This window comes from Pyrgilauda ruficollis, unplaced genomic scaffold (assembly GCF_017590135.1).
Source record: "Pyrgilauda ruficollis isolate IOZ18807 unplaced genomic scaffold, ASM1759013v1 scaffold3, whole genome shotgun sequence".
In the NCBI taxonomy this organism is placed as follows: domain Eukaryota; kingdom Metazoa; phylum Chordata; class Aves; order Passeriformes; family Passeridae; genus Pyrgilauda; species Pyrgilauda ruficollis.
In genome coordinates this window covers 7,354,329-7,373,277 of record NW_024524377.1, presented here as the reverse complement: position 1 = coordinate 7,373,277, position 18,949 = coordinate 7,354,329, and the positions used below count along the sequence as shown (strand labels likewise).

The 18,949-nt window shown below is 41.1% G+C and overlaps 1 protein-coding gene across 4 annotated transcripts in view; it reads right to left on the bottom strand.

The window, feature by feature from the left end:
• Positions 1–10,916: 10,916 nt before the first annotated feature.
• ZNF148 (zinc finger protein 148) overlaps positions 10,917–18,949 on the bottom strand; it is a 40,617-nt gene continuing 32,584 nt past the window's right edge. For all 4 annotated transcript variants that reach the window (XM_041473109.1, XM_041473108.1, XM_041473110.1 and 1 more), the window contains one exon: positions 10,917–18,870. In XM_041473109.1, the coding sequence (XP_041329043.1) occupies positions 17,281–18,870 (1,590 nt within the window). In that variant the 3' untranslated portion in view covers positions 10,917–17,280. The remainder of the gene's footprint in view (positions 18,871–18,949) is intronic.

Sequence of the window (18,949 nt, the reverse complement as noted above, 5' to 3'; positions counted from 1 at the left end):
CTCCTCAGTGCCACCTCCTCCTGCCCAAAGCCCAGCTCTAGCACAACCACGGGCAAAGCTGCTCTGAGTGGAAGCTCAGCTTGGTCCAGTTCCTGCAGGGCTGGCTCCTCCGTTGTGGATTCATGGTTTTATTCCAGCCTTACTGTGAAAGCAGGAAAGATGAAAGACACAACTGTTGCTTTCTTAGTCTGCCAAAGCACAAAGCCATTGTCCACACAGTCAGCAGCAGCTTGATGCTGAATCAGAGGGACACCACAGCAAGCAAAGAGCAATGCTCCCCCAGCACAGGCTCCACCATCAGCCACACATTTAACAGCCCTTGGTAGTCTTTTCCAAACCTAACCCCAGCATCCTGTAGCACTGGCTCCACAGCTCCACAGTGTTGCCTGCAAAATGCATTTCCTCTCGTTGGTTTTAAATCTGGTGCCTGGTAATGTCATTGCCTGCTCCTGTGCTCCAGTGACAGAGGCCACATGGGTTATTCACTTCCCAGCACCACTCATCACTTCACAGCCTTGACCACGTCTGCTTCAGCTGTACCTTTTGCAGACCAAGGTCCTGCCAGTGTATTCTGTCACCCACAGTCTCCCACAGCAGGTGTCAAGAGAGACCTTTTGGCTGTTCCTCAGCACAGTACAGCATGCCTAGGTAAGACAAAGAGGCTGCAGCCAGAGAGGAGCAAGGCTTGTTCCACAAATGTGGGGAGGGCAGCTTGTCTGGATCATTGGCTCTCCTGGGGCAGGTAATTTTCTGGCCAGCTAAGCCCACAAGCTTACAAGAACAACCACGATCACACAAGGCTTGTACCAACAGCTGGACACTTTACCTGAGACCAGAGACCAAATTAATCACAGGCACAGGGCAAGAACCCAACAGAAATGTGCTTTGCCTATTGCACAGGGACATACAGAAACTACTTTGTGTCGCTCAGGATTTCTGCACCAGGGTCTGAATGCCTTTCACCATCCTGCCCTTATTACTCTACTTTGAAACACCCAGTACTAAATAACCAAAGCAGATGCTGCTCCACCACAGCGTTCCAGTTGCAGAAGGGCTCCTGCAGCTGGGGTACAATGGCCAGCACGGGAGGTTTTTCTTTGCCCTGCCCACATGGCCAGTTAAGCAGCACCAAAGCCATGAGAGTTCACAGATGCCCTGCTGCTGCCTCCACATTTCTTGAAGCAAATAACCCTTCACAATATCACAAATGGTTGCTGTTACAGGGAGACTGGGGCTTCAAGCAGGGCAAAAGCAGCAGGAGCAGATGAACTCTAAAGAAACAAAGCTCATGGGTTTTTTTTCAAATAGCCACAGTAATAAAAAATGGAAGAAAATACACAACGTGAAACAAGATTACAATTGAATAGCCATATTCTCCTAAGAATCCCTGGTGCAGTCCTTCCTCTGCTTTCACTCAGTAAAGGATTCACTGGGGTCATCCAAACTCCAGCCTGCCACAGCAGTCCCATCGAGATGTGGAGAAAAGGGAGGCTGCAGCTCGGCAGCCCTCTGCTCTCCTAAACCACTCCACCAAGGGAGTCAGGAGGAGATGGCTCCAACCCCTTATAGTAGCTCAGGGCTGAAGTGACTCGCTCAGTGTGTCTGGTGTGTGACATTATTTGGATAGGTGTGATGCACCCACATCACCCACCTGAAACTTGCAAAACGCTAAAAGAAGGGCTGCACACATGGGTTTTAGACCTGAAGCACACCTAGCAAGAAATATTACCTGCCTAGACATTTAAATCCCCTTATCTCACCATTTCCTTCCTTTTTCTCTGCTTTGAAACCCTTCTCCTGCCCTGTGCTCTAGAGCCCTTTTTGCTCAGCTACTGCTCACCTTGATATGAGATCTTCCTCTTCCACAATCCCAGGAAATTGCCTCTGCACTACTGCTGCTCTGTGGCATTTCCAACTGCCTAAAAATCTCATTACCCAATTCTGTAATTATTTACATCCCACCACAACTCCTGGATGCATTGTTCCCTACGAGGTAGCCAAGGCAAACACAGGAGTGGGAGCTGAACAAACGCACTCACAGCCACATCCCAATCCACAAAGATGCAAGTATTTCTGCAATTTAGGGTCTGTGAGTGAAAAGTCCTTGGGGCAGGCACCCTCCTCTTGCCCCACGCAGCACTCTATCAGCACAGGGATATTTTTGGGTGCTATTTTGTATCTAGGTCACCAACCCTCTTTCTGCTATACACACCAGCAGGATAAATAAACTAAACAGACACAATTTTCCTCTAATGTAAGTGAGCCTCTGACTTGAAAGCAAATTGCTGTTATTTTTCCTAAAGTTTCTGCCAAATACACTAGCCAGTCTATAAATTAAAGACGAACGTCTGTTTTAATCTTTCCATACCATTTAGCACTCAAGAGAGCAGAAGAGCATTAGCAAACCTCGCAGAAACATTACAAAGGCTCATCTCCTTTTCCTGCAACACTTCTCTATTTAATTGCAAAACCAGATTCCTATAGATTAAATTTCTGTGCCCTCCATATCCTTTCAAAGCACCATTTTATTAATCATCACATTAAAGCTGCTTCTGAGCTAAGCGTCGCTGCTCTGAGCTACTCAACAGCTGGCTGATTTGGAAGAGGAAAGGTTGACGCCTTCCCAAGCACAGCTGCGTGTGGTCCCACGGCCTCCGACGCCTCCCTCCTCGCCAGAGGTGCTCCTAAAGCCTCTCCTCCCAAGGGACACAGCAGCCAACAGCATTTTAGTTTTAATCCATCCCTTTAACTCCCCTCCGGGTCAAGTTCCTAAAAACACCTAATTTAGGAGTCTTTTCGGAAAGCGGAATTAAAGGGAAACGAAGCAGCCGTCAGCGCAGCAGAGGTAACGCCACGCAGAGCGGCGCTCGGCTATTCCCAGTTACTCATTTACTGCAGCGGCCAGGACAATTACCGAGCTCCTGTTGTTTTCACATATCTCCGTACAGCAACGAAGGCTGCGGAACACCAGACGTGGGAAACAAGCCTGGACTCTCCCCAGCAACTTCAGTTTTCCGCTGTGGCCGGAGAGCTTCGGTTTGGCAGAGGCGCTGCTGACACCTGGGGCTGCGGCCGCCGCCACACCGGGCAGCGCTCCGACCTACCCGGTCCCTCTTCCCTCTGTTTGTTTTGTCCTTTTATAAATTCTTTTTTTTTCTCAAATTTTCCATTTTCCCCCCTCTATTTCTTTTTCCTTTTTGTTTCCCTGTTTTTCCTTTTTTTCCCTATTGTATTTCCTTTTTTTTCTGTTTTTCTTTTACATTTCTTTTTTTTACTTCCTCCCCACTCCCTTATTAGCTTTTTTTTTACCTTTTTTTTTTTTTTTTTTGGGGGGGGGAGGGGAGCTCTTTTCCACCACTTTTTTTTTCGCCCCCACCATGGTTTCAATTTTTTAGCTTTCCTCTCCCCCGCCATGGTTTTAATTTTTTACCTCCCTCCCTCCCTCCGCCCCGACCGAGCCGCGGCAGCCCCGGAGGGAGCGGCGGGCAAAGCCGAGCCGAGCCGGCCCCCGCGGCTCGGGCCGGTCCCCATCCCGGCTCGGGGGTGACCCCGCCGTGCCGACCCCACTCACCTGGCGGCTCCCGGGCCCTCCTTCCCTCCCTCCTGCCCGCCGGCTCCCGCGGCGCCGCCTCCCGCCGGGGCGGCCCCGGGCGCTGCCACGTCTGCCCGGGCACCGCGCCCGCCCCGGCACCGGCATCTGCCCGGCCCGGGCCGGAGCCAGCCGAGCCCGGGACACGCCGCTTCCTGCAGCGCCCAGAGCCCGCAGCTCCCGCCGAGAGTGGGCAATAGAAATCATCAGGGGTTGGGAGCAGATTTGCACCCAACCTGGAGTTCTCAGGAGTCTGACAAAATAAGTGAATAAATAAGCAAAATAACAGTGGATTGAGGAAATGCTGGCCACGGGGAAAGGGGGCTCTGATTCCGCACAGGAGCGATGTTTCAATAGGAACCCGATCCAGTCGAACTTCCCAGACCTGGGCCGCTAAGAAATTGTGTGACCCTGCACAGGCAAAGCTCCACCTGAATTAAAGGCAGGAATTTTGGACAGTCTCAATATAAAGAGGATCATATCTAGAGCCAGCCACCCATCCTTAGAGCTCATGTAGCACACTTTGATTTAATTAACTTCCATAATGGGTTAGAGCCATTTTAATTTTCAAAAAGGATCCATACAATCATTAATGTAATCCAGTGAACCTGTTTCGATTTTCCTGCAGAGCCAAAGTGTGAACAACTCTTGAATAAAACCACAAATTTCTGTGAGTGAAAGAAAAGGAAAGCAAGAGTTCAGAGAAGACAGATGACTTCTCAAAGGAGGATGAAGCCTGAGGACATCACAGAATGTCTGGGGTTCAAAGGGATCTTAAAGATCACCTGATTCCAACTGCCCTGGTTTGGACAGACACTTTTCACCAGGTTGCTCAAAGCCCTGTCCACTCTGACCTTGAACACTTCCAGGGATGGGGCATCCACACAGCTTCTCTGGGCAACCTGTTCCAGTGCCTCACCACCCTCACAGTAAAGAATTTCTCCCCAGTATCTAATCTAAACCTGCTCTCTTTCTGTTTGAAGCCATTCCCCTTTGTCCTGTCACTACATGCTCTTGTAGTGCTCCCTTTAAGCTCCCTTCAGGTGCTGGAAGGCTGCAATTAGGTCACCCCTAAGCATCTTTTCCAAGCTGAACAATCCCAATTCTATGGATAGCTCCCCACATATCCCATTCCTGGAGTATTTCAGAAGCTCTCCTCCACTCCCTTCTTTTTACACTCTACAACTATCAGGGAACAGGTTCAGCCAGATTCTCCCAGCATGAGGGCCAGTGAAAAATATGAAATAAATATCTTGAATTTGTTGCAGCACTTGTGAAAAGTCACTAATTTCCTGAGGACCAAGCCCTGTAGCCTGCCCACAGGCACTTCCATGCCCTTCCACACACATGTGCACACCTGGCAAGTGCTGAAGAAGTTTCTTGGGCCAGCTGCTACTGCCACTTGCCACTGCTGAGCACTCCTTTGGGAAATCCTGCCTCTACACTGGAAAGAACCACAGGAGAAAACCAGTAAAAGGTGTTTTTTTCAAGGACTGACACATTAAACTCACCAAGCACTGCTAAGAAGCACTTTCAGGAATGTTCGGTGTTAATCTCTGTCTGTTCCTATTTTAGTCACGGCAATTTTCAACATTCTCCTGCTTGTTAAAAGAATCCTTCCAAGAGCAGGAGCCCTCCTTCAGCAGGGCTGTGTGCACTTCAGAACAAGTGTCTTCATATCAGTCTTACTCCACACCACTTTAAGGCCTTCAAGAAAATTATCACAAACTGAGAAAGTTTTCTAAAAGCCCTAATTAAAATTCTCTCCCATTATGCCGAGTACCTTAGCTCTACAGGGCATAAATAGGGAGAAAAATGAAACTAAGAGTTAAAATTGATTTCTCAAGGTGCAAATCTCAAGTGCTTTCAGGGCTAGCATAGGACACTGCAAATTCCACGGACCTGCTGGAATCCTCTCCCTCAATCCATCTGCTCCAGGATGTTACACACATCCTGGGGCAGATGGAGCCATCCAAAGCCTGGCAGACCCACACACTGGACATCCTGAACCATGATTTGAGAAGACTTTTGATGATCCATGTGTTGTCACTGACTGGAAATTGCTCCAGGGAATGGAGTCTGGAAATGGATTTAAGAGAGTGAAGAGGATGACAAAAGGTTACGTGGGACAGAAGAGGTATGGGAACAGTAGAGGTGTCAAAGATACAAACAGGGCCTGCAGAAAGAGGGAAAGGAAACAGCAGTGCAGAGGTCAGTCAGCAAGAGAAGATGAGAATTTGAAACATCCACAAGTCTGAGCCACCCTATGAAATGTGGAAAGGACTGATCCTTAATAGGATGAATATTAATTGTCACCTACCTCATCATCTTCTTCAGCTACCAGACATACACATCTCATAACACAATGTGCAATTTCCATGTACACATGCAGCACAAACCCAGTTTAAAATAAATACCCAGTTTAGCTAATCACATCACTAAATGACCTACAAACCCTAGATTGACCATAAAACAGGCTGTGACACACAGAGTATGTTCTCAGACTAAATGAAGAGACAATCTTTTTCAAGTTCACTCACAGCTGCAAACTGTAAAATACTTTGCCTTTAAAATGGATTTTTACCTGGTGGTATTCAGTGTGTGTAATAGCAGTTATCAACATAATACCTGAGCATCACCACAAACAACATTCCTGTTTCAATTCCTTAAAATGGATTTTCAGGCAACAACTCTGCGAGAGCCAATACTGCCAAAGTACATTTCCACACCTGCTGTGGGGGCTCACACTGTCCTTATGGCTCATTTTCAAGTAGCTGCAACATCCATCACTCTAGCTATGTGTTAGGCTAGGAGTTTTATCAACCATCCTGTTCTCTTCCTCTAAGGGAACAGATGTAGTCCTAAAGAAAATGCCCCTTTCAGAGTCCTGGTTTGCAGGAAAAGATCATTTTGTCCCACTGGTACCCTTGCTTATGTCTTTCTGAGCTGTATCTTTCTTAGGCTGTTCTGTCTACATTAGCTTTTTAACAAAGATGATTTCAGGAACTGGCAAAGAGAAATGGAAGAAAACACCGGACTTGAGAGGAAACAAACAAGTCATCCTTTCAGCTTCTGATGTCATCCTCTGTTTTGCTGCTGCTGTCACTGCGTGGTCGAGATTATCTCGCAATTACCCTGAACATTCCCAGCACTCGCAGCGTTGCTTTATCCTCTCTCATGGCTCAGTATATCCTGTGACAAGACTGATTAAGGATGTGCTGCTCTTGAAAAGCTTCCAGAGTATAATACTTACACATTTTGAACAGTCATTATTCATTATACAACAGAGAAGTATTTTTCTATTATTTACACAGCTAAAGTAATGGATCCTTTTGATTTCATTTGGGCCAGGCTAGTGTTTTTGAACTAACAAAAGCTGTTACTTCTGCCTTTGTGAAATGGCACTAATGACCACATCTGATGATGAAAACAAAGATTTTATGTGAATAAAAGTGAAAATTAACATGTTCAGTGGTACTACTTGTATTTCCACAGCTGCTGAGAAGGCATCACCTTCTCTAAATGAAGGCAGCTACATACAAGCAACTGCCAAGACACTGATCTATCTAAAAAGATGTCAGCACAAAGCCTGGTCTGGGACTAGGCACCACATTTCTGGCCAAGAGGCCTGGAAGACACAGCCACCAGCCCAATGAAATCACACCAACAGCGATCACCCAGCAACATGTCTTGGCTGTCCTGTGGAAGACAGGCAGAGCTGCCCAGGGAGATGGAGTCCGAATGGAAAAAATAACAGTGACTTGTACACCCAGCAAACATCCAGAAGTGAATTTAAATAACAGAGGTAGGAACTGGAACCATGATTCCTGCATGATGTGCACGGCTGCTGGCACAGGCAAAAGTGACGAACACTGGCTGGACTGCAAAAGACCCGCACAGACATTTTAAAATGGAACCTCATCAAATCATCCCATTTAATCTCTGCCAGTGGCTTGTACATGTATGCATTTGAAGCAGATGGCACAGCAGGGATGTCAGGAAACTGAAGGCCAGCCCTGGTGTGAAAGGGAAGAGCACTGCAGAGGAAGGAACTTACCTGAGCAATCAGGGCAGAGCTGTTGGCTTTGAAAGGGCAGCACAGATGGGCTCCTTTTTAAACCCCTGTTCCAGTGAACAGCTCTCTTCATTAAACTTCATGTCTTGACAACTAAAGCAGACAGAAAAGCAAACAATATTCTATGGAAGACTATCTTCTGTTGATTTGGCAAGAGCAATGCAGAAGATAATCAACAAACAAGACACTTTCTGAGATGACCTCCCTAAGACAACACACCTCTGAATCCGAACTTTTATAAACTGCTGTCTATCCTGAAGCCACGGAATAGTTTACCCTGTGCACAGCAAGAAAAATACTAATTGCAAAGAGATATTTTTAATGCCTCTAAATAAACAAATAACCAATTATTTAAATAGAAAAATGCTTCATTCTCCTAGCAAAAACTAAAAGCAAGCTAATTTAAACAGACTATTTTTCTCACTCAACACAAAATATCGGTTCTGATAATTCTTTTCAATACCGAAATGTTGAAAAGTATCTTTTCAGTATCACTTTACTCTTTGACAGTATTAATCAAAAAAGCCAATAGGCAGATGTGATCAGTTTTGATTTCTAATTTCCACTACATAATTAAAACAAATGAAAATTAGTATAACTAGTGTAAGTGAAAATAAAGACAACCAGGGTGGCTGAGTACACAGACACTGTCACTAGGAACATTGCAGAGTCAGAGTGTGTCGCAACAAGAGTGCACCCACAACTTAAAACCATCAAACATGAAACTATTAAAAGCAGCTATTATGCTGGCTGGATAGTAACATATCACGTGAAGTTTACAAGGTATTTTAAAAAGGCAATACCGTAACTCGCACACCGCAGTACGACTGAAACCAAGCCCTATCCAGCGCTGGAGCTGTGCTCACACCCTGCTCCAGGGGCACACAAAGCACGGCCTCCCATGGCTCAGAGGGACCGAGCAGGAGCATTTCCTAAGGCCACTTCCAGTCTGTGCTGCTGCAGCCAGTGGCCACCCCGGGCTGTGCGTGGCCACCGCTGCTGTCCCTGGGTAAGACACGAGAGCAAACCTGAGCGCCCTTCTCTGCTACGGCCAAATCCAGCCAGCTGGGCCAACCTCCTCAGCAGGTGCAGCTGAGGCCACACGAGAAGCTCCTCTCACGCAGCCAGAGGAGGTTCCCGAGGTGGCCAGATGGGCAGGCAGTGCCCTGCTGCACCCACGCGCTGGTGACATCCCTGTCCCACCAGCTCCTCCTGCCGCGCTCATCTGATCACAGCTCCAGTCTTCACACACTGCTTCGCTACAGTTCTTTCCTCTTTAAAAGGTGTTGTGCCACTTTTAAACCTTCTCACATAAAACTTGTTTTTACATGAAGTAAAATCAACACAGCCAAGCATTCCACAATAATCAAGTATTTACCAAAAAGGATCCTACCAAAAGATTCAGGGAAACATCATGCCTGATACACACAAACAAACAAAGAGGAGAAAAGGGAATTACTATTAATTAATGCTACAGGGCATATTTATGGTTTTGCATAAATGCTGCAATCCTCAATATTTTTTTTAAATATTTGCTTTAACAATGGAAATATCTATGTAACAAATACTCCATATGCTACAAAATGCTGTAGTGCACACATGGCACTGTTATCCAACAGACTTAAAATCTTGAATAATTGAGTTCACCCTTTTTACAACTGAGATTAAAACAAAGTCCTGATTCTCAGGTGTGAGGAGCTGCTGGCACTGAACAAACTCACTCCAGTGCAAACAAAAATCACAAAAGGAAAGCTGGTCTAACACCAGGTGTTTCTATTAAAGTGGTTTCAGTACAACCTTCTCAGACAACCAGGACCGAAGTTAAGGTCGGATATTCTATTTTCCATAATCAAAGGAGGCAATGAGATCCAAAGGAGAAGAAAACCCAAATAAGTTCTGTGTGTTTCAAATCAAATACTTAAATATTTCATTTAATTGTTGAAAAGTATCCACTTCAGTTCTTGCACAATATGTATCTTTACATGCCTTCATCTGTCTCATTAAGAAAGCAGATTTTGTTTGAAATTATCTAACATGAAAAATACTGCTAAGTCTATTCATAAAACAGTATTCTATATTTTTATTTTTCAAACAGCAAGTGACCACATTTAAAATGCATCATTTGCAAATATAAATTATCAAACTATTAGTTTAATTAAAAATAAAGCAAAAACATAACTTCCCTTAGTATCACAATACATAGAAGGGTATTATAAACCCAAAAAGACTAAGTTAACCATAAGAAAACAATAACGTCAAAAGTGATGAAACTCATTAAGTCACTTAATGAATAAATCAGTCTAAGAATACAATACCATTCACCATGATTATGTAAAAAAAAAAAAGCAAACTTTCATTGTATTATACAGATAAAACAATCCAATCCTTCATGCCACATTTTGTAAACCATGATATAAATTACACTCACAGTCAAATGAACAGGAAGAGTAACTCCCAAAATATTTTAAGTTGCTTTTAGGGCAGAAATAAAGGCAGAAATAGAATCATTTAAAATATATCAAGTTTAACCAAAAAAAAATTCATTTGGTCAAGCCTGCTATCCAAATAGTTTTGTTCCCTGCAAAACTATTTTTGTCTTTTTGTGAGTTATGAAATTTAAATGTTTCTTTTACATATTAAATGTAAGTCATGTGTTGAGCTACATTAAATCCTTTTATACTTTTATCATTTTGGCCTTAAGACCCAAACATCTTCTATGGACCTACACTCACACTCACACACACACACACACTCACTCACACTCACTCTCTTCTTGGTATCAGGAAATTCCTCATTTCACAGCAATAATGAAAGACTCACATACTGATTTCTGTCAGAAACATAAGGAATATGTAAATTCATACTTTCCAGGTTCCTATAAAACCATCTCTCACCTATATATACATACTCCAACTGATGGAATTCAGGCTATGGTCTTTTGTCTGATAATAAAGGGACGGAATAGATGTTGTAGGATAAAGAAATACTGTATAATGATTGAAATAAACCTATTATCCTAAATTTATCTATACAAATTACCTTTTTTTATTAACTGAAATACAAAGAAGGCATATGGACTCCAGGAAAATAGCACTATATCAGAAATTCACTGTACCAGTGTTTCACTATATATATCATCAGGTTTTTCATAAGACAATTTCTTCTGTACACTAGGTTTTGTACTAATTTCTCTGTCTTCAAATCCATTATATTTTCAGATCCAATTCAGCACTATATAGTATGCCTTCAAAATAAAAGGAAGTCACTTGCTTTATTCAATACCAAGTTCCCTTCCAGACAGTATTTAAAGAAAGACAAGACTACACAGACAAAGTCCAGTATAATTCATTTCTGACAATGAAAATTTCAACCCCTCATACTGTTGCAAAATTCCTCCTACTGAAATGTCTACAATAATAATAATTATAATAATAATTATAATAATAAAAAGCATACATTACATATAAAAGATACCAGTGTACTAAAAGTGACAGAAGTGGACTAGCAAATCCTTCAAAGCACATATTATATAAATGACTAGCATTTAAAAACATTTCCTTTTCTATAAAATGTAGGTCATATACATTTATAAATTGGGGGGGGAGGTTCTAAAGCAGTGATGACTGTTCAAATTGATATGCTGCTCTGTACAGTCTAATACCTATTCAATTCAAACTATAAGTTTGACATCTAGTTTATCAGAATAAACCCATCTTATCATCTCATATCTCATAATTTGAAAAATATGCAACTCAAAGGAAGAGATGACTCAAAAGTTCACTGTTTATCTGCATATGAAATAAGAAGAGAACTATTCCTTTCTATGGGTGGCCCAAGTCTCATCAGTTCAGTATCAGGACATAAAGACTCCAGATTTATGTAGAGGAACTGGTAGGAATCAGCACAGAAGCAGAATAGTATCTCTGATCCTTTAGAGACACAGCTATTCAACCTCAGCAGTCTTCCTCGTCTCGCAGAAGTGCAGCCAAGCCATGCATTTCTCACTCAAAGTGGACGAAGCCATAGATCTAAAGACTGTCCCCTCTGTGACTGAAATTGTGCTCTGTAAACAATGGTTTATATTCCAGCAGGAGGACATCTGAATTTATTTATAAAAAAATGATTAAGAATATTCATTAACTCAAACAAGGCTATTAACTCCCAAAGGTATTTTTGGAACTTATCCTTATGCTACTTGTCAAGTTAGCACTGTCATGTATTATTGCTTACAAACAGTACATCATCATATGCCTTCTAACAGAGCAGTACTGTGATCAGTTCGTATTTACAGGCTTTTCTGTTTGTTTTTAAACAAGCTATAAAAACATTACATACTTTACAGACAATACAAATACTCAAGTCAAACAAATGGAATGCATAACAATAAGAAACGTCATAAAGGAAGACTGACATAAGTCCTTGATTGTCAAGACACATTTATATTTATATATAAACTCTAGCTGTGCAGAATCAAAGATTCAATCATAGGTACATCCTTATTTGATAAATCATATTTACAGCATGATATTGCATAAAAAAATAAAATAATGTTGTTTACACAATATTACCTTTCCATCCATTGGATTAAGGAAAGCAAGAAACAACTCTTAGAAATGTTTGCTTGCCTCAGTTTGTGTTTCCTACCAAAAGATGTAATTTTAAAAAGGAAACAGAAGGTTTTGTATGTTGAGTAGAGCAAAAGCGACTACAAATTTATTTCCCTGACACAAAGCAAATTGTACTTGAACAGAAGTTAAAATTTCAAATTAAAGACATGTCTTTTCATTAGCAGTAATACTTTCTTAGTGCTTGTTCTTTGCAAAGTGAGTTTCAGCTAAATGCATTACATGCCTAACACAAACATGCATTACCCTAAGTCCAATGAACTTTCAAAGTTACAAGGCTTCATTTTAGTAAGACATTTAACTCTAGGAAACTGTAAAATGATTCATTTGCTTCAGTACCAACCATGTAATTTGAAAGTTCACATGTGTACTGGTACCAACTGCATAAATATATTTCTGCCTGTTAACATTTCCAAACGGATTCCCAGGAGTATTAGGATTTTCCCTGTGATTTGTAATGGTATTCAAACAAGCAAACAAAGAACAAAAATCAAAGCTCTCAAAGCCAAGAAAATTTAGTTAGCAAATATACATACATAATGTAATCCAATGCTGCAAAATTCAGAGTAAATTCATCCAAATATTCTGGTTCATTTCAAATAGTTACTAGACATGATACAAATCCTATAAAAATATCCTGATCAAGCATGGAATATAACGTATCCGTTCAGGTGGAAAGTTTTCATAGGAGAACACGAATACTTCGGAATAAACTCCAAAAGTTACAGCAGAACCCCAATAATTTGCAGCAATGCCTTAGAAACCCTTTACAAATTACAGTTTTGAAAACAGTGAAGAAGCAGGCAACAAAAGCAAGGATGTCACATCACAAAAAGTACTTTGTTAATTTATTTTGACAACTGCAATTTAGTTTTCAATACTCCTTCTACCTCCTAGTATACTAATAGAGATGCTGTAGTATACTTGGGTGAAGTAGTACAGTATTATTGTGTGAGACCTTGCTACAGTACTTTTTAGACCATTGCAGAGAGGTGGGAAAGGACCATGAGGGATGTAGAAACCTGTCAGATGCTCTGTTTAGAAGTCAGCGAATTAGCAATATTTTACTGTACTTCTCAATTAACAATGAAAAGCTCCCATCATCCAAAAACCCAACAAGTACAATATAAAAATAATACAAGTGTTATTTCACATGAATACTTTCTTGTCCTATTTTTTTCTTGAAACACAATTTTCCTAAAGACAACACTAGGAGACACAAGATCATAAACATGGTTCTTTTATCATCCAATTTAAATTGTTTATGTTGTTATTCGTAAACCAACATACAGTAATACACATGGTTAATCCTTCTCCCCAAAACTTGTCATTTATGATTAATTCATTCTCAAATCAAATGAAGAAAATGTAAATGCCTATTAGTATACCATTACAAGCTGATTCCTTCATTGTCTGTTATATTAATGGCAAAACATATCAAAAGATTCATGCTAAAAGGGACACTGTCAAGTAATTTAGGACCAAAATATGGCCTATTAATAAGTGCATGTGTGTGTGTGTATATATATATATATGTATTTTGTATATATATACATATATATACATATACATGTAGAGAGAAAGAGAGAGCTTGGTAATTAATGTCATCAATTTCTTCTTTTTCAAAATTATCATTGCGCTACCACTAGTAGATATCCCCAAAAATTCCACCTTACACACACACACACAACTGGTGCTCACATGACCTTTTGGTAGGAATGGCTGCTGTTAGCTCAAGGGAATCTCCACGCTCACCCCAGCCTTATACTGACAGCACAAGAACAGAACAGACAACCAAAGCTGCTTTTTTCCACACATACACAGAAAACTAACAAGAATGACCAGATCAACACGAAGAGTGTGCATCTGCAGCAGATTAAAAGCAGCAAAATGTGAGCAGTGAAAAACGTTATTAAATAATGCCATTATTAAACGAGCAAGAGCTTTTCACAGAGCTAAACCTCCCAGAGCTACATAAACACTTATTCCAGGATAAAAGGGGATGGACTCAGGAAATCACAGCAGTACATTTGGCTAACTCCTCCAGTGCAGAAAGCTTCAAGCATCAGCAGATCAACTACCCACACCACTGCTTTAACTGTACACGTGGAAGAACCCTACAAGACAGTCCTGTGGCTTAGGGGACTTCACAGCCTGTCCTAAGGCACAGGGTGCAGCTGGAACGGCTCAGCAGCAGGCTGGGGAATGAGCTGTGATGTAGGAAACAGCAGTTCCTCTGGTGATCCCCGCTTGGCTGCAGGGAAGAGCAGGTTCCTTCAGTCTGTGCAGCAGCCTGCTCCCTCACACACCCTCGGAGTGATCCCAAGTGTGACAATGGCAGGGCACAGCCACTCCCTCCGAGTCCTCAATCACATTCTCACACCAGAGTGTCAATGCAGCAACTTTTTTTTAAATAAAGCTGAGTCAGTCCCCTTAGGGAGAAGGAGGCTTTATCCCTCTTACCTCCCTATGGGCCCACAGCAGTGCAGTAACACAGTAATAACCCAGCCTTTTTTTGTTTGTTTCTTTTGTTCCTTGCTATATTTAACAAATAGTACAGTTGCCATCTCCTTGCAACATCAGGGCATAGGAACAAAAGTGCCAACACAGTATTATTCAGGCACCACAAGCTAGGATGTCATGGAAATGGACACTGAAAACAAAGTATGCCTTACAAGAGGTGGTTTCCTGGGATATAGGGACCCTTTATGTTATTTCTGTGCAACACAATGGAAAGTCAAAAAACCAAACTGACCATAAAGGAAAAAAAACAGAGAGACCACAAATCAGTTTAAAAATATTCTTTCAAAGAAATTTCTTTACATGTATCATTAATAATCCATAAGGAATTTACTCTTCTCCCTTGATGCCCACTCTTTTCAAGTCGTGGCCAAATATTCAGACAAAATTACTGGTAAGTCATAGCATGCTGAAATGCCTTACTGTATTACACACAGGGTCAACAAATCAAAAGAGCCTGCTTTCTTATACAAAAGTATTAAGAAATTAGTTTATATAAACTGTATTCTTGCCAATAGAAGAAGCAGGCTAAGGATAATAAATGCCCTTTCTCGCTCAACTGTACCAAGTGAAGTTAGTGCTGTAGTAGCGCTCCCAAAAGGGAAAAGACAAAGTGGGATCAGTTTCCTGGTAATGAAAACTCAGAAAAATATTGCTACTGCTTTGGTAAGACGTGGGAACTGTTCTAGGTCCTGTTCAAGTCCTTTCTTAAAAGACAGGATATATTTTAGCCCCTTGAGATGCAGCCTTTTCTCCTACCTGATGGCTTTATCTGAGAGACACTAGCTAGCAACAGTGCTGTAAAAACCTGGATGAAATCCTATTTTAAAACCACCATATACACACCTACCTGTATGTGTGTGTGTGTGTGTGTGTGTGTGTGTGTGTGTGTGTGTTTTTCCCTGGTTAATCAGCCTACATGAGGCTTAAACTGCCTTGAACTACCAGACAGTGTCCCTTTAGGGAAGGTGCAATAGAATGAACATACAGTTCAAAAATCTGAAACTTGTTAACTTAAACTACACAATAGTTAGGCTACTCAAATCTTACCACCTTAAAAATGCACACAGAACTACTTATCGTACCATACTGTATACTTCAAGACAAAGTACTATTCAAAAAAACATATTCATGGTACAGGGATAAACTTTGCAGTTTATTTATACTGTGAAATGCAATGAAAACTTCTGATCACTCTCCTAGGCCGGAAAAAGAAATCCTGTTCACTAGCATCATTCACCAGTTTGGGTTGGTAAAATTGTAGTGACTTTTACTAAGCAAACACTAAAAAATAGGGAATTTGAATGCCCACTTCTTCAGCTTTCAGGGATACTTCAATAAATTTAATAATTGGAATTGTCAAAATTCTAGACAGAGAATTAAAACAGTTTTTACAGAAGCTAAAAATACCCAATCTCAAGTATATGGAAAAGAATTACTGGAGCTGCTGTATGAGATGAAAATGATGCAACCGTATCAAACCTAAACATCTAAAAATGGTTTTATTTTTTGAGAAATCAAAAACTATAAAGTTGACTAAGTGCTCTATGTTAATCGTTATGAGTATGTAGGGTAAGGTACAATTAAGCTTTTAAATCTTGGAATACACTGTTTGTGTAAGCATTTTGCAATTGGGAATGTCATCTACAGAGTATTTTAACTAAAACTTCAAAATCTTGGTTTCTGCATATGAAAAAGTCATTAAAAAGTTACATCTAGATTCAGCTGTACAAAGAAATACACATTACTTCTGGAATGAAGTAAAGGCTTTAGCAGTTAGGCATTTTGCTTAAAAAAGTGTTTAAAGTATTTTAAATTAATTAGACTTTTAAATAGTAGAGTTAGTCTATCAGAATTCACTTTCTTTCCCTCCAAACACAACTCAAGGTAATGCAAAGCAGAAATAAAGGGCACGTGGTCGAAAATTATTTTCGAGAGAGACTGAAGATTTTTCTAGAAAATGCTTTCTTTTAAAGCATATTTGTTTGACTTCCAAAACGTACTTGTTTATTCTGTGTGTTCAGTACACGTTGATTCCCTGCTGAAGAGCAACAACTATGCTGACAAGCTTAGAAATGACAATGTGAATAGTATCAGACAAAAAACTGTCCTCCCAAAGCATACAAGGAAACCAGCAAGGAAACAATCATGGGGGAAAGTCTTACCTGGGGATTTTGTTTATTTTAAAATTTCATAGAAGGTAAAATATTTTCTGGATTCAAACAAATGAATAATAAACTGCCTTTGATAGGGGCACCAACATCAGGCAGTTCAATGACTGATGGCTAATGAAAAAAATTTTTAAAAAAGAAAAATTAAAGAAAAAAGAAGCAGTTATTGGTCTTGCTAATATCAGCTTACTTCTGTTTTAACATAGCGCTCTTAAAAGCTGTACAGAACTCCATCTTATACAGAGCAACCCCCTTTTGACAAATGTGTTCTAAAGTGCCAGTATTATTTACAAAGATTTCTTAGCCAAAAGTCTGGCCCGTTGTGGCATCAGGTGAAGAAGTCATCCCAGCTCTGCTATCATTTACATTCACCAAGGGAAATTCTGGGAAATCAGCACTTGTCCCTGGTCCCCGAAGGTTCACCTGTCCATTGGCAGTGCTAAACTGAGAGGATATTCCAGCTCTTGCCCCATGGTACTGAGCTCTAAAGGGCTGCTCAAAGGAGCTAATTTGATATGCTTGATGAACAGACTGTGCCTCTGCTTTCTTCTGAGAAGTTACTTGATCCAAGAAGTCCTGTGTAGAGGAGGAAGAAGAATGATTTGCCTCATCACCTGAAAAGGGAAAAGGGTGCTGAGAATCACCAACCATTAGTCCAAAGTGAGACTTGTCTGGAGTTGTTCTTAATGGAGAGTTCATTCCCGACCGAAAGCTATTGACGGGTATAGATGTGTAGACCTTCTCCATGGAAGGAAATGCTGGCTGGGTTGTAAGTGTCTGGTTATCAGTCACAAAATTAAGGCTCGGGTTGTTCAAATAGGCATCATTTTGGCTAGTTCTGTCCAAAGCTTGCTGTAAAAACTTTGAATATTCTTGTAACATACTAGCTTTATCTGATGAGGAAGCTTGAGAGCTTGTTCCAACCGTCTCAGATGGGGTCACCTCGGATACTTCAGCGGAATTGATGGATATACTAGAGGTCACTTCTGTGTCAGCCACACTGAAAGAGATCTCATGCTGTCCATTAGCCTTGTGAGAATAATGATCTAACAGAGTTTGCAGTACCTCATCTGGAATGACATTTTTGTCATGGTTACCTTTAATTTCAACATTCAGTGCCTGTGTGTCTAGTATTGAGGCTGTAGCAGTTTCATCAATGACACTGGCCACAGCTGCCTGTGTTACTGAAGGTTGAGATGCTATGGTACTTACATTCAAGGCATATTCTCGACTGTTGTTACTAGCTGCTTGTAGATACCTCTTTTTCTTCAAAAACTGCATTGCATCATCATAATTAGTGCTGCTGTGAACAGGTTTACTGGGCCCTTCCTGTAATGTGTCGACTTGATCAATGTCAGCATTACCTTCAGAGTCCAGTAAACTTTGCTTATCCACAAGATCGAAGGTGTACTTCGAAACCTTGCTGTCTTCATATGTAGATAAAGGTGAAATGGTTTGACTTTGCTCAAGTGGCTGCTTCAGACTCCTCTTGTTGACCTTTTTGAGAACGAGCTTTGGTGGGTGTATTTCTCCAGAATTTGCTTCCTCTAAGTGCGACCCACCGACTGAAGAATGTGGCATCTCAACAGCATATTCTGCCACCATATATTCATCTTTTACTTTAGTACTAGAAGAGTACAAAGGCAAATAGTCATTTTTGTCCTTCTTGTGTTCTGATTTATCTGAACTTTCCTTATCCCCAGATTTTGTTTTCTCTGTTTTCTGCCTTTTTTTCTTTGGCAAGGAGCTGTCTTTCAGAGGCGTAGAGAAACCAGAATCTTCCTCCGATGGCAAAAAGCCAACTTTGGTGGCACTTCTGTTGGGTTTCTTCTCGCGGTTCTCATGGCACATACGTTTGTGTTTCAGCACACGATCAGTCCTGGAGAAATACTGGAAAAAATTATGGTGAGTATTATTATCATCATCATCATCGTCATTATTAAATAAATATGTTAGCAGAAAGAAAAGA